General features: G+C 42.7%; 1 protein-coding gene across 10 annotated transcripts in view; it reads left to right on the top strand.

Moving 5' to 3' along the window:
• Positions 1-14,774, top strand: part of LOC118387911 (rab GTPase-activating protein 1) — a 137,555-nt gene that overhangs the window by 29,120 nt on the left and 93,661 nt on the right. For 3 of the 10 annotated variants that reach the window (XM_052525957.1, XM_052525959.1, XM_052525958.1), the window contains 6 exons: positions 2,722-2,879; positions 4,866-4,976; positions 5,315-5,484; positions 5,961-6,130; positions 9,015-9,174; positions 10,045-10,138. In XM_052525957.1, the coding sequence (XP_052381917.1) occupies positions 2,722-2,879; positions 4,866-4,976; positions 5,315-5,484; positions 5,961-6,130; positions 9,015-9,174; positions 10,045-10,138 (863 nt within the window). Of the gene's footprint in view, positions 1-2,721; positions 2,880-4,865; positions 4,977-5,314; positions 5,485-5,960; positions 6,131-6,666; positions 6,676-7,276; positions 7,286-7,725; positions 7,735-8,367; positions 8,377-8,490; positions 8,500-8,613; positions 8,623-8,671; positions 8,681-9,014; positions 9,175-10,044; positions 10,139-14,774 lie in introns of those variants that run through there. The other 7 variants (XM_052525960.1, XM_052525961.1, XM_052525962.1 and 4 more) reach the window with 7 other exon arrangements.

Here is a 14,774-nt window from a genome sequence, read left to right on the forward strand (position 1 = left end):
CTATTCAAAATTACAACCAACTGATTGCATCATTACCGCAAAAATGGAGGAGGCAAGTGGAATGGGGAGATGGTAAGGAACTTGTTTGACGGCCCTGTATGAAAGACCTTAATTGGTAAAAGATAAATATGTGATAAATAAAAAAAAGTATATCAGTTGCATTTAAGGACCAAAAAATGGACAGTTTGCAAAATAGTTGAGGAGATTTTTGATGTGCCGATTCCATGGCACAGGGTTTATGAACTGATACACAAAACACTGGGTTGAAAACGTAGAGCTTTTCAATTTAAATTATTATACAACATTCTTGCAACCAATAGAATGTTAGCTATATGGGGGATACAACCATCCCAGCTCTGCAGATTTTGCTGCGAACAGACCGAACCATTAGCTCACTTGTATGTAGCTTGTTTTTGGTCGCAGGTTCAGAAATGTACTTAAAGCTATCTTTGCAAATAGCACTGCTGGGTGACTTGAAAAACCATGGTCAGTCGATCAATACTTTTTAGTAAAGGTGTATGGCAAGTAGAAGTCAAGACTGGATGGTTTTTAGAGATGGTTGGGAGAGGTTGAGTATAGCTGAAGGGTAAAAGAAAAAGAGAACTAATGTAAAATGTAGTATGTATAGGTATTATTGTCCATTATTTTACTCCAATGAGGAGGAGAGGTAGGGTTTGGGGAAAATAATGAAGGGAAAAATCATATACAGTACCAGTCTTTTCTACATTGTAGAATAATAGTGAAGACATCAAAACTATGAAGTAACTCAAATGGAATCATGTAGTAACCCAAAAAATTGTTAAACAAATCAAAATATATTTTAGATTCTTCAAAGTAGCCACCCTTTGCCTTGATGACAGCTTTGCACACTCTTGGCCTTCTCTCAACCAGCTTCACCTGGAATGCTTTCCCAACAGTCTTGAAGGAGTTCCCACACATGCTGAGCACTTGTTGTTCTTTCACTCTGTGGTCTAACTCATCCCAAACCATCTCAATTGGGTTGAAGACTGGTGATTGTGGAGGCCAAGTCATCTGATGTAGCACTCCATCACTCTCCTTCTTGGTCAAATTGCCCTTACACAGCCTGGAGGTGTGTTGGGTCATTGTCCTGTTGAAAAACAAATGATAGTCCCACTAAGCACAAACCAGATGGGATGGAATATCACTGCAGAATGCTGTGGTAGTCATGCTGGCTAAGTGTGCCTTGAATTCTAAATAAATCACTGACACAACCTTATCCATGCTTCACAGTGGGAACCACACATGCGGAGACCATCCGTTCACCTATTCCGCGTCTCACACGGCAGTTGGGACCAAAAATCTCAAGTTCGACCAAAGGACAGATTTCCACCGGTATAATGTCCATTGCTTCCTTTCCTGTGGCGGTCCTCATGAGAGCCAGTTTCATCATAGTGCTTGATGGTTTTTGCGACTGCACTCGAACAAACTTTTAAAGTTCTTGAAATGTTTCCATGTTGACTGACCTTCATGTATTAAAGTAATGATGGACTGTTGTTTCTCTTTGCTTATTTGAGCTGTTCTTGCCGTAATATGGACTTGGTATTTTACCAAATAGGGCTGTCTTCTGTATACCACCTCTACCATGTCACAACTCAAACTCATTAAGGAGGAAAGCAATTGCACAAATTAACTTTTAACAAGGCACACCTGTTAATTGAAAAGCATTCCAGGTGACTACCTCATGAAGCTGGTTAAGAGAAGGCCAATGGTGTGCAAAGCTGTCATCAAGGCAAAGGGTGATTATTTTGAAGAATCTCAAATATGAATCTCAAACACTGTTTTGGTTACATGATTCCATATGTGTAATTTCAATGTTTTGAATGTTATTCTACATGATTCTGCAATTGTAGAAAAAAATTAAGAAAAAACGTTGAATGAGTAGGTGTTCTAGAACTTTTGACTGTGTGTGTGTGTATTCACATGATCTGGGAGATTTATTTCCCATGCGCACTCTGCTCCCAAAATATAACTCCTGGTCGCACAGCAAAATATTTATTCACACTTTATAGCCCTCCACACACACCCCACTGTGACTTGGCTCTCCGTAAGGGACACAGGGGTTTGTGTGTGACACACATTGGCCTCCTAGAAGTGTGTGTGTGTGTGTCCATGTGTGCGTACGCGCGTGTGTGTGTGAGACTGCGATCTCCTAGAAGTGTTTTCACCGCTCGACTATGAGCAGAGTTTGGAGATGATGCGTATTGTAAGAAGAGAAGCCAAACTGTGTGGATGTTTTCAGTCCGCTACAGACTATGAGCAGAGTTTGGAGATGATGCGTATTGTAAGAAGATGTCCATGTGTGCGTACGCGTGTGTGTGACACTGCCAAACTGTGTGGATGCAGATGACTCAACCAGTGTAACAGTCATTCGTTTTATCTACAGTGCAGTGATGCGCTAAGGCCTAGGGAATCACCTAACGAGAGGGAGAAATTCGGCTCAGCTCACACGCTGTAAACAGAGCCCTATCTAGAATTATACTGTTTCATGTCGCCCAATAACTGAAAAGCTTTCTAAGACTCTAAAGCTGTGAGTATGTGTATGTCACTGATTTTCAATCCCTTGGTGTGTGTGTGTGTGTGTGTGTGTGTGTGTGTGTGTGTGTGTGTGTGTGTGTGTCTGTCTGTCTGTCTCTCTCTCTGTGTGTGTGCATGCTCTTGTTTATGCTCGTGTGTGTGTGTGTGTGTGTTTAAACGCCACAGGTCAGCAGGATACTGTACAGCTTCGCCACGGCCTTTAGGCGGTCCACCAAGAAGACGCTCCTCTCGGGCTTGGCTCCACCCCTGACTCCAGACAGCGACGTCTTCACCTTCACCGTCAGCCTGGAGATCAAGGAGGATGATGGCAAAGGGACCTTTAGGTACGGTACGGTGCGTTGCAAACGCGCGATTCACGTTGCCGATCTGTACACAACAGCCACCGTCCTCCATCTCTAGGTTTGGTACATCAGGGGTCCGTCATGAACGGCATGGTATACCGGCGCTATCATCTGCATCGTCTATTTGTTGTACGTTTACACATAGTTCATTGCAGCCTTGTTCGGACATGCTTTCTCTACTGTGTGTTTATTAATGTCCTCTCTGAATGTGTTATATATGCAGATGATCTCTTTTACCGCTTTCTCGGTATGGTACATATTCGAACATCACCCGGCCTCATCCTCAAGTCTATTTGTTGCCTATCTGAAAGGCCTCTTTTCCCCGTCTCGAAACACACATGAACTGAATTCGCTCGAATTCAATCCATGTTATTCAATCTCACTCTCAGAAAGAACGATGCCCCTTCAGTGCAGAAGGGAAGAGTAGAAATAGCTACAGGTGTCTTTTTATTTCTGAGCATTTATTTGAATTGTCGACACGTGCTTCCTCTAATTTATCATCCCAAGCAGCAGAACAGCCTGTTCTCCTCCTCCACAGAAGCTTATTCACAAGCGGACTGCCACTGGCCCGGGCCGACGCCGACGGGCAGACACGTCCTCCTAGGAATCCGTCACAGTGCCGGAGATTAGACAGCCCTTTTCTGCTCACAGAGAGGACGTTGGGGTCCTCATATTAGTCACTGACTGTCACATAGGGTGACTCTGGACATGTCCGCATGGAAACCAAGCGAGTGATCATGCGCTTCAGCAGAGGCAGAGAGGACCCGTTATCATCAGCTTGTGTTGCGTTTCATTTTAGATGAGAGAGAACTTTAGCGTCTCACTCATGGCTGTTCCTCTAAGGCTTAGTCTCAACTGCGTAAACATCTGTCCTGTTCTTGTGTCCTCCCCTTCATGTGCAATTATTGGAAAAGACGTAACCGGTGAAAATAATATGGTGAAAGCTCATCAGTTCTTTCTGATCCGAGTGATTTAAGGAGAGGAGGCAAGGAAAGAACAGATCCTCAGACTTTAATAGGGATGGTTTCCAATTCCCACCAAACAAGTAACTTCCCCTAGCTCCCAAATGGCCAGATACTACACTCGTTGTTTAAAAAGCCATTGCTTATTTTTAGATGGGCATATTTCCTCCTCATTAAGCCATGGGCTGCTTATTTATGGAATGTTGAGATCTAAGCGCAGCATTCACACGCGAGCAGGGCCAAATAGGCAAGTCATTAGGATGTTTTCTCCAGGAATTCCAGAATTGATTGGTGTAATCTACAGTACACAGCAAATATTGTAAAGATCAGAGTAGTGTCGTGGTTGCGAAGTCTTGAAAATGACTGTCGTACTGTTCAGTCTCCCTCCCCTTATATGGTGTTTATTACCTCATTTCGGTTTTCGTTAGGCGTGTATTTCCCTTATATTATAATTTTTGTTCATTTTGTAGATGTTTTTATCCAGAGCGCCTAAAGCATACATTTCATACTTTTTTTTTCTTTCTCCGTACTGGTCCCCCGTGGGAATTGAACCCACAACCCTGGCATTGCAAGTGCCATGCTCTAGCCGCATGCCACAGATTTTATTCTGCATTTATTTATGATCTCAGTAGCTCATAACTCCAGTGTGGTGGCTCTAACAGCCTGCTCGATGTGCCTTGAGTGCATGCTATGTATAAATTATTTGTAATTTCTGAAATATTTTTGGGAGGAGGATTTGTGTTTGGGGGGAAAAAAAGAGTATGCTTTGATCAGGTTGACTGCTATTTCACTATTCAGAACAGAAACATTCTCAGTGCTTGCATAATCCCATTAGATCAATGAACTGCGTAAACAAATGCAAAGAGAGGTTTATTATCTCCATCGATATGGCATTACTGTATAAGTTTTCAGGGCAAGCGGTCTCCCAAGTCCCTCTTTCACATTGACTGAAATCCCAGCCAAATCATTTTTAGAGTAAGAGCTTTTTCTGTTTCTATTTTTCCAGTGCTGTGGCGAAAGACAAAGACAAGAACAGCTTCAAGCTGCGTCCGGGAATGGACAAGAAGATCGTCATCTACGTTCAACAGACGTCTAATAAGGAGCTGGCCATAGAGAGGTAACGTGCACGCACGCAAACACACACACACACACACACACACACACGGGTAGAGAGGCTGCGCAGACGTGACACAGTGTACGGTGCACAGACTGTATCGGACTGGGAGCCTTAGTCCCACCACCACGGAGACTTCTCAGTCAGGACGTCTCTCAGCTATTCATAACAAGCTGTAATTCATTTCTAATTGATAAACAACCACTGTTTAATGTCCGTCTGTTTCCGAGCTTAAGTGTCCCAGTCGGGCCATGAGAACGAGATGGATGTTTCTGTTCTGAGCCTGCTATTTCTCTACGGTAAATAATGTTGTGTTTTCGGTGTGTGTGTGTGTGTTCCAGGTGCTTCGGCCTCCTGCTGAGTCCAGGAAAGAACGTGAAGAACAGTGACATGCACCTGCTTGACCTGGAGTCGATGGGGAAGTCCTCTGATGGGAAGTCCTACATCATCACAGGGAGCTGGAATCCCAACACACCTCAGTTCCAGGCTGTTAACGAGGAGACACCCAAAGGTACAGCAGGCCAGATGGCCAACGCGCAATGATATGTCCACAGGTTATGTGGTGCCACGTTAACATGGTATTCTTCCTGTCTGTGTATGATCAGGACTCTAAGGATGATGCCCCCCAGATGGTTCGTAGCCAACTGTGGCTGTCTGGCTGATGTCATTTACATAGCTAACCACTGTTCCTGTTACCAATTCATACCTATGACCACAGCAACTGTATATGGGTTATATTGAGGAAGTTTGTGTTATTAAGTTATTGTACAGGTCCACGACTTTAACGGTTAAATTGATGAGTGTTGTGTCAATTTACATGACCACAGCTGTAAGGTTTCTGGTAAGGCTTCTATTAATGGCAGTTATTGGGTTATTGTTCAACATATAAGTTAATGTATAACACTAATTAGGTGGGTGCTTATATTTTTCCTGTAAATGTACACGTCCACAGATATAGTAATGGCGGTTATGGGTCATGTCCAACAGATAAGTTCATGTACATGACGACGGCGGTGGACCTGGTGATCACCGAGGTGGAGGAGCCGGTTCGTTTCCTTCTGGAGACCAGGGTCAGAGTCTGCTCTCCCAACGAGAGGCTATTCTGGCCCTTCAGCAAACGCAACTACACCGAGACCTACTACCTGAAACTCAGACAGGTGAGACAGACCTTCTAGCTGAAACTCAGACATGACAGACCTTCTAGCTGAAACTCAGACATGTGAGACAGACATTCTACTTGAAACTCAGACAGGTGAGACAGACATTCTACTTGAAACTCAGACATGTGAGACAGACATTCTACTTGAAACTCAGACAGGTGAGACAGACATTCTACTTGAAACTCAGACAGGTGAGACAGACATTCTACTTGAAACTCAGACATGTGAGACAGACATTCTACTTGAAACTCAGACATGTGAGACAGACATTCTACTTGAAACTCAGACAGGTGAGACCTTCTAGCTGAAACTCAGACATGTGAGACAGACATTCTACTTGTAACTCAGACAGGTGAGACAGACATTCTACTTGAAACTCAGACATGTGAGACAGACATTCTACTTGAAACTCAGACAGGTGAGACCTTCTAGCTGAATCTCAGACAGGTGAGACAGACATTCTACTTGAAACTCAGACATGTGAGACAGACATTCTACTTGAAACTCAGACAGGTGAGACCTTCTAGCTGAAACTCAGACAGGTGAGACAGACATTCTACTTGAAACTCAGACATGTGAGACAGACATTCTACTTGAAACTCAGACATGTGAGACAGACATTCTACTTGAAACTCAGACAGGTGAGACAGACATTCTACTTGAAACTCAGACAGGTGAGACAGACATTCTACTTGAAACTCAGACATGTGAGAGCGTCTAGCTGAATCTCAGACAGGTGAGACAGACCTTCTAGCTGAAACTCAGACATGTGAGACAGATCTTCTAGCTGAAACTCAGACATGTGAGACAGACATTCTACTTGAAACTCAGACAGGTGAGACAGACATTCTACTTGAAACTCAGACATGTGAGACAGACATTCTACTTGAAACTCAGACAGGTGAGACAGACATTCTACTTGAAACTCAGACATGTGAGACAGACATTCTACTTGAAACTCAGACAGGTGAGACCTTCTAGCTGAATCTCAGACAGGTGAGACAGACATTCTACTTGAAACTCAGACATGTGAGACAGACATTCTACTTGAAACTCAGACATGTGAGAGCGTCTAGCTGAATCTCAGACAGGTGAGACAGACATTCTACCTGAACTCAGACAGGTGAGACCTTCTAGCTGAAACTCAGACAGGTGAGACAGACATTCTACTTGAAACTCAGACATGTGAGACAGACATTCTACTTGAAACTCAGACATGTGAGACAGACATTCTACTTGAAACTCAGACAGGTGAGACAGACATTCTACTTGAAACTCAGACAGGTGAGACAGACATTCTACTTGAAACTCAGACATGTGAGAGCGTCTAGCTGAATCTCAGACAGGTGAGACAGACCTTCTAGCTGAAACTCAGACATGTGAGACAGATCTTCTAGCTGAAACTCAGACATGTGAGACAGACATTCTACTTGAAACTCAGACAGGTGAGACAGACATTCTACTTGAAACTCAGACATGTGAGACAGACATTCTACTTGAAACTCAGACATGTGAGAGCGTCTAGCTGAATCTCAGACAGGTGAGACAGACATTCTACCTGAACTCAGACAGGTGAGACCTTCTAGCTGAAACTCAGACAGGTGAGACAGACATTCTACTTGAAACTCAGACATGTGAGACAGACATTCTACTTGAAACTCAGACATGTGAGACAGACATTCTACTTGAAACTCAGACAGGTGAGACAGACATTCTACTTGAAACTCAGACAGGTGAGACAGACATTCTACTTGAAACTCAGACATGTGAGAGCGTCTAGCTGAATCTCAGACAGGTGAGACAGACCTTCTAGCTGAAACTCAGACATGTGAGACAGATCTTCTAGCTGAAACTCAGACATGTGAGACAGACATTCTACTTGAAACTCAGACAGGTGAGACAGACATTCTACTTGAAACTCAGACATGTGAGACAGACATTCTACTTGAAACTCAGACATGTGAGACAGACATTCTACTTGAAACTCAGACAGGTGAGACAGACATTCTACTTGAAACTCAGACATGTGAGACAGACATTCTACTTGAAACTCAGACAGGTGAGACAGACATTCTACTTGAACTCAGACAGGTGAGACCTTCTAGCTGAATCTCAGACAGGTGAGACAGACATTCTACTTGAAACTCAGACATGTGAGAGCGTCTAGCTGAATCTCAGACAGGTGAGACAGACATTCTACCTGAACTCAGACAGGTGAGACCTTCTAGCTGAAACTCAGACAGGTGAGACAGACATTCTACTTGAAACTCAGACATGTGAGAGCGTCTAGCTGAATCTCAGACAGGTGAGACAGACATTCTACCTGAACTCAGACAGGTGAGACCTTCTAGCTGAAACTCAGACAGGTGAGACAGACATTCTACTTGAAACTCAGACATGTGAGAGCGTCTAGCTGAATCTCAGACAGGTGAGACAGACATTCTACCTGAACTCAGACAGGTGAGACCTTCTAGCTGAAACTCAGACAGGTGAGACAGACATTCTACCTGAACTCAGACAGGTGAGACCTAGCTGAAACTCAGACAGGTGAGACAGACACCATGGAAGACCAAACACTTAAACATTATGGGCATCTCCCGGTTTCCCTGAAAATCTCAATGGAGAACCAACACTGAACATACTTTTTAGTCTAGACTTAATTTGTGTTAACCCAACATTAATTGTGAGAGGGCTCTTTTTTAGTTTCTTGAACAATGTAACTGCTAGTCAATGTGGGTCACCTATTGTCTTGACCCTGTATGTAACACCATTCCTTTCCTCCCTTCCCAGATGTTGCGTAACAGTATCAACGACACGAATCCAATGCTTTTCGATCCATGACAGGAAGTGTGTATGTGACTCTATACCCTGCTTCCTCCAGATGGAGCGTAAGAGTAACAACGATACCCTGTACGAGGTGCTGAGCCTGGAGAGTGAGTCAGAGAGGGAGAGGAAGAAAACCACAGCCAGCCCCAACATCCTGCAGTCTTCCTCCCACGGCTCCATGGTGCCATCGCCTCCCGAGGATGATGAGGAGGAAGGTGACTGTCTGAGCAACCCAAATTTTACATTGTATTCAACCGTAATTTAGTAGACGCTATTATTCACCAGAGTGACTTACTAAAGTAGGTAAAACAACCACATATCATAATCATTGCAAGTGTGTCCTTAAAAAATCTGCTAAATCTGCTAAATATGTGGTAGTAAGAATAAAGGATAGTTGTTGTTGCCCTCCTGTCTCTATAGTTCCATCCTAAATGAACCCCTAGCCTCTACCCCCGGCCTATGTACTGTTCATTTCCTCTACACCCCTAGACACTGGTCAAGTTCTGAGAGGATTAGACGGGTGTATCCAATCCTCTCAAATCCACACAACTGAACCCCCCCCAAACAAAAACAGCACCATTTTTTGGTTACAAAATATTTTTGCTACAATGTGCCCTAGTGAACAGGAAATGGTCGGTTTGGGATTGGGTGGTAGTCTCTCCCTGTACAGTATGTATTATGCCATTCTTGATGTGTGACAGCTAGGTCTATTTGTCTGTCTCAATGTCAGTACCCCCCGCGCTGTGTTTGTCTCCTGTCTAGCCAGCCTGTTATGTGCCATAGTTTAGTCTCTCGGCATGGCTGATTGTGTGTTTACCAGTCTAGGAAGTCGCTATACATACAGTATGTTTATGTACTTTAGCCCAGGTCAACTACTTTGATATGTCAACCCTTCAAGTCTCTGGATGCATCCCAAATGCCACCCTATTCCCTGTAAAGTGCACTACGTTTGACCACAGCCCTGATCAGAAGTAGTGCACTGTCCTGGGAACAGGGTGCCATTTGGGACACGCCCTCTGTCGCAGAGCTCATGTTTATTTTTTGCAAGGTGGACAATAAAGTGGTTTTAAATTCTCTTCTGTCAGACAATGACGAGCCGTTGCTGAGTGGCTCGGGAGACGTGTCAAAGGAGTGTGCTGAGAAGATCCTGGAGACCTGGGGAGACCTGCTGTCCAAATGGTGAGTGGTGAGTCAGGGAGGAGATCTCATCTCACTGATCATACTTTACATTACTCTGCTCCCCCTCAACCTTACATACCCACTTTACTGCAGGTTGATCAGTTTGTTTCAGGAATATCATACCCTGCCTTTGTAGATCATCCAATGTATTTTGTACTTATCGTCTTAATTTAGCTCAACATTCAGTGGTGTTATAGAAAATTGAAACCATAAACAAACGAAGGTAAAAGATGAGGTGATTTTGAACTTTATTTTACCTTACAAGACCTTACCACCAGCTGTACCAGTCTGGCACCACCAGGCAGCAGGCTCTTTGCTCAGTGAACGATCTGTACTGAGAATGCAGCTACCACTGAGCTGCCGTTTAGTTAGTGTGCCTGAAGATGCCGGTGAGCCTTTAGAGCTGAGCTCCCTGCCTGGCTGGCCAGGCTGCCAGGAGAAAGATTGATGTGGTGGTGGGCTTTTGATTTTCCTGTTGACCAGTCAGCGTAGGCATGGAGGGAGGCATGTCAGGGAGAGAGATGAGGGGACTTACTGCTGGCACAGTGATAGAGTGGCCCTCTAGCTGAGTTAAAACCCAAATTACGGCCTTCTTTACAATGTTCCTTGTAGGTCAGGAGTCTTTTATAATGTACCGTGGTCTGATTCTTCATAATCTTTCTTTGACAGAATGTTTTTGTATGTGAAATTCACATTTATCTCTGGTAATCATGATGATAAGAAAAGCAAACTAACACCTAGTGCTTGTAAAATATAGACGTATCCTTCATAAATACGGAGTTGCTATAGCTTATACTAAGAATGGACACACGCACACGCACACCCACACACACACACACACACACTCAAATCCACACACACTCATATCCTCACACACACACACTCCTAATTTGAAAACGCATTCATGGGTGGTGGGAAATTATGTCGATATTTTAATTTCTGGAAGTGGCAAGGAAAAGAAAGAGGTGTGTGTGTGTGTGTTGTCACATCCAGATAACCAGCTTATTAAGATGATTTCCCGTTCCCTTTACTCATTATTGTTCTCAATCAAAACCTTGTGATGAATTGAATTAAAAAGTCCAGAAATTGAATTAGAGACGCTCAGTATCCTCTGTCTTCTGCTGTGACGGTCACATCTGTAGTTTCCCATTCGCTCTGTTCCCTTCAACCCAGACTTCAGACCGGAGGGAGGGAGGGAAGAGGGAGGGAGCACATTTTTAGCTTTCTTCTATGTCTAATACAGCACATACAAGTTTTTGTTTTTTTGCCTCACAAATCCTTTAATGCTTTGCCGTTAAAGGACAATTCCGCCACTTTATAACCAATTATTATGCTGTTAGTATATATGCAATAATGTAAGATTTTATACACATTCTGATGTTTTATAGTTTTGTTAATCATGCTGCACAGTTCCATTTTAAAGATGCTGTATTGCCCTCGTCTACAGCATACTATGATTCCCAGAGTACATTTTGTCTCCCATGATGCAATGCTCTTGCCTAGTTAGCCAACAGTTATCTTAGCTAGCTGGCTATCAAGCCCAGACAAAGCTTAGTCTAAATATATTGCTTATCATAAGTTATGAGTGGATTCCACATTACTTTTGGGTTGTAAATATATTAGAATGCTTGCCTGACTGTCATGCTGAATATATGTTCATGGCATTGTCACCAATCAACTGTAAATACAATCACATTTTTAAAATGTAGATGCTAACTAGCTATGCTAACCATAACATTGTTGCTGTATCTAGTTAGAATGCTAGCTAGCCTGACTGCTACATCCAAAATAATATAATTTGCAACAATAACAGCTGAGTTTCGTCTTAGCAACTGTTAGAAGAACACAACATTTATTATGAAATTGACATGCAAGTCATTACGCAATCCTAGTCTCTCAGCCTGTATCTTTGGCTGGCACAGCAAATAACCAAATAACCCTAGATAGATTATTTTATCTCATGACAGCCAACAATAGAACGAAACTAAATGTAGCTAGAATATGAGTCCAATGTTTTATGTCCACATTGTTTACATCAAAAGTTAGCTTTTGTGCTATCAACCTCTCTCTCACCACTCACCAATCTGTCTCTCCTAGCTCTTTGTCTGGTTCCTTCAAAACACAACTATATTTTATCCAGGTGTATTGACCTCTTACTTTCAATCAAGAAACATACTAGGAATACAAGCATTTTGCTACACCCCGCAATAACATCTGCTAACTATGTGTATGCAACCAATCCAATTAGATTTTGCGATTTGATTTTACTGTCGTTTTAATGAACCGCTAGTTTGTGCTAGGCATGCATCTTCGATGTTATGAGACTTAGCTAGTGGTTTGTTACATGTCGTAAAGCTAGATTATAATGCAAATGCTAGTGCTGTCACTTTGTGGTGATAATGGTGAACTGCATATTAATTACATAACATGCCGCAAGCAGACTTTGAAAAATAATATTTGTGTCATTCTCAAAACTTTTGTCCACGACTGTACATAAATCAAAGAATCAACACTTTATTTCATGTAATATAAAGATCAGCTATATCAGTGGTTAGTGGGTTTAGACATGAATCTAACTTCAAAACAAGAGATGACTGAACAGTTAAATGAATAGTGTCTAATACAAATAATAAACCAAATGTCAGGGCTGGGCTGGAACAGAAACCTGCACACCCAGTAGCTAGATCTCTAGGAACAGGGTTGGCCATGCATTTTCTAGGTCTATGCATTGTTCCTTTTAACAGTACAACTAGACTAAGTTAGCTAGCTCGTGGTTTTCAGCCGCATCACAACAGCTGTTGTTTTTGAACAGCACCAGATGTTCTTTGGGGTTCCAGGGTTCACTTCGGTCCATCCTCAAAAAGCTGTTAAAAAGGTGCTACTTGATCAAATCAAATTGATTTGTCACATGAACTAACTAACATCTGCTAACCATGTGTAAGTGTAGCGAAATGCTTGTTTTTCTAGTTCCGACCATGCAGTTACATCTAACACGTAATATAACCTAACTATTTCACAACAACTACCGTACAAGTGTAAAGGAATGAATACGAATATGTACATAAAATATATGAATGAGTGATGGCCGAACGGCATAGGCAAGATGCAGTAGATGGTATAGAGTACAGTATGTACATATGAGATGAGTAATGTAGACCTCCACATGTCACATTATATGAAGTGGCGTTATGATACATTACATCAAGATGGCAAGATGCCTGAAAAGGGCACAATGGCTGCTGGAGCTGCAACTTCGGTCGGTGATGGTGGGAGTGGTTTTGGCCGAATAGAATCATTCCATAGGTTTTTTGAGTGCCTATTTAAAATATTTAGAGATGTTATTAGACAAAAACAAGCAGAGCAACATATGGCATGCAGTTCCAATATGATCTGAAAACTAGGGATGGGTTTAGTCGAAAGTTTACTTACACTTGGGTTGGAGTCATTAAAACTGTTTTTTCAACCACTCCACAAATTTCTTGTTAACAAACTACAGTTTGGGCAGGTCGGTTAGGACATCTACTTTGCATGACACAAGTCATTTTTCCAACTATTTTTTACAGACAATTGTATCACAATTCCAGTGGGTCAAAAGTGTACATACACTAAGTTGACTGTGCCTTTAAACAGCTTGGAAAAGTCCAGAAAATGATGTCATGGCTTTAGAAGCTTCTGATAGGCTAATTGACATAATTTGAGTCAATTGGATGTGTACCTGTGGATGTATTTCAAGGCCTTCCTTCAGACTCATTGCCTCTTTGCTTGACATTGTGGGAAAATCAAAATAAATCAGCCAAGACCTCAGAAAGAAAATTGTAGATCTCCGCATGTCTGGCTCATCCTTGGGAGACATTTCCAAACGCCTAAAGGTACCACGTTCATCTGTACAAAAAATAGTATGCAAGTGTAAACGCCATGGGACCACGCAGCCGTCATACTGCTCAGGAAGGACACGCGATCTGTCTCCTAGAGATGAACGTACTTTCGTGTGAAAAGTGCAAATCAATCCCAGAACAACAGCAAATGACCTTGTGAAGATGCTGGAGGAAATGGGTACAAAAGAGTCTATATCCACAGTAAAACGAGTCTTATATCGTCAGCAAGAAAGAAGGCACTGCTCCAAATCCGCCATAAAAAGCCAGACTACAGTTTGCAACTGCACATGGGGACAAAGATCGTACTTTTTGGAGAAATGTCCTCTGGTCTGATGAAACAAAAATAGAACTGTTTGTCCATAATGACCATCGTTATGTTTGGAGGAAAAAGGGGGAGGCTTGCAAGCTGAAGAACACCATCCCAACCGTTAAGCACGGGAGTGGCAGCATCATGGGGGTGCTTTGCTGCAGGAGGGACTGGTGCACTTCACAAAATAGATGGCAACATGAGGGAGGAAAATGACGTGGATATATTGAAGCAACATTTCAAGACATCAGTCTGGAAGTTAAAGCTTGGTTGCAAATGGGTTTTCCAAGTGTACGATGACCCCAAGCATACTTCCAAAGTTATGGCGAAATGGCTTAAGGACAACAAATTCAAGTTATTGGAGTGGCCATTATAAAGCCCTGACCTCAATCCTATAGAACATTTGTGGGCAGAACTGAAAAAGCGTGTGCGAGCAAGGAAGCCTACCAACCTG

This window comes from Oncorhynchus keta, chromosome 9 (genome assembly GCF_023373465.1).
Source record: "Oncorhynchus keta strain PuntledgeMale-10-30-2019 chromosome 9, Oket_V2, whole genome shotgun sequence".
Taxonomy (NCBI): domain Eukaryota; kingdom Metazoa; phylum Chordata; class Actinopteri; order Salmoniformes; family Salmonidae; genus Oncorhynchus; species Oncorhynchus keta.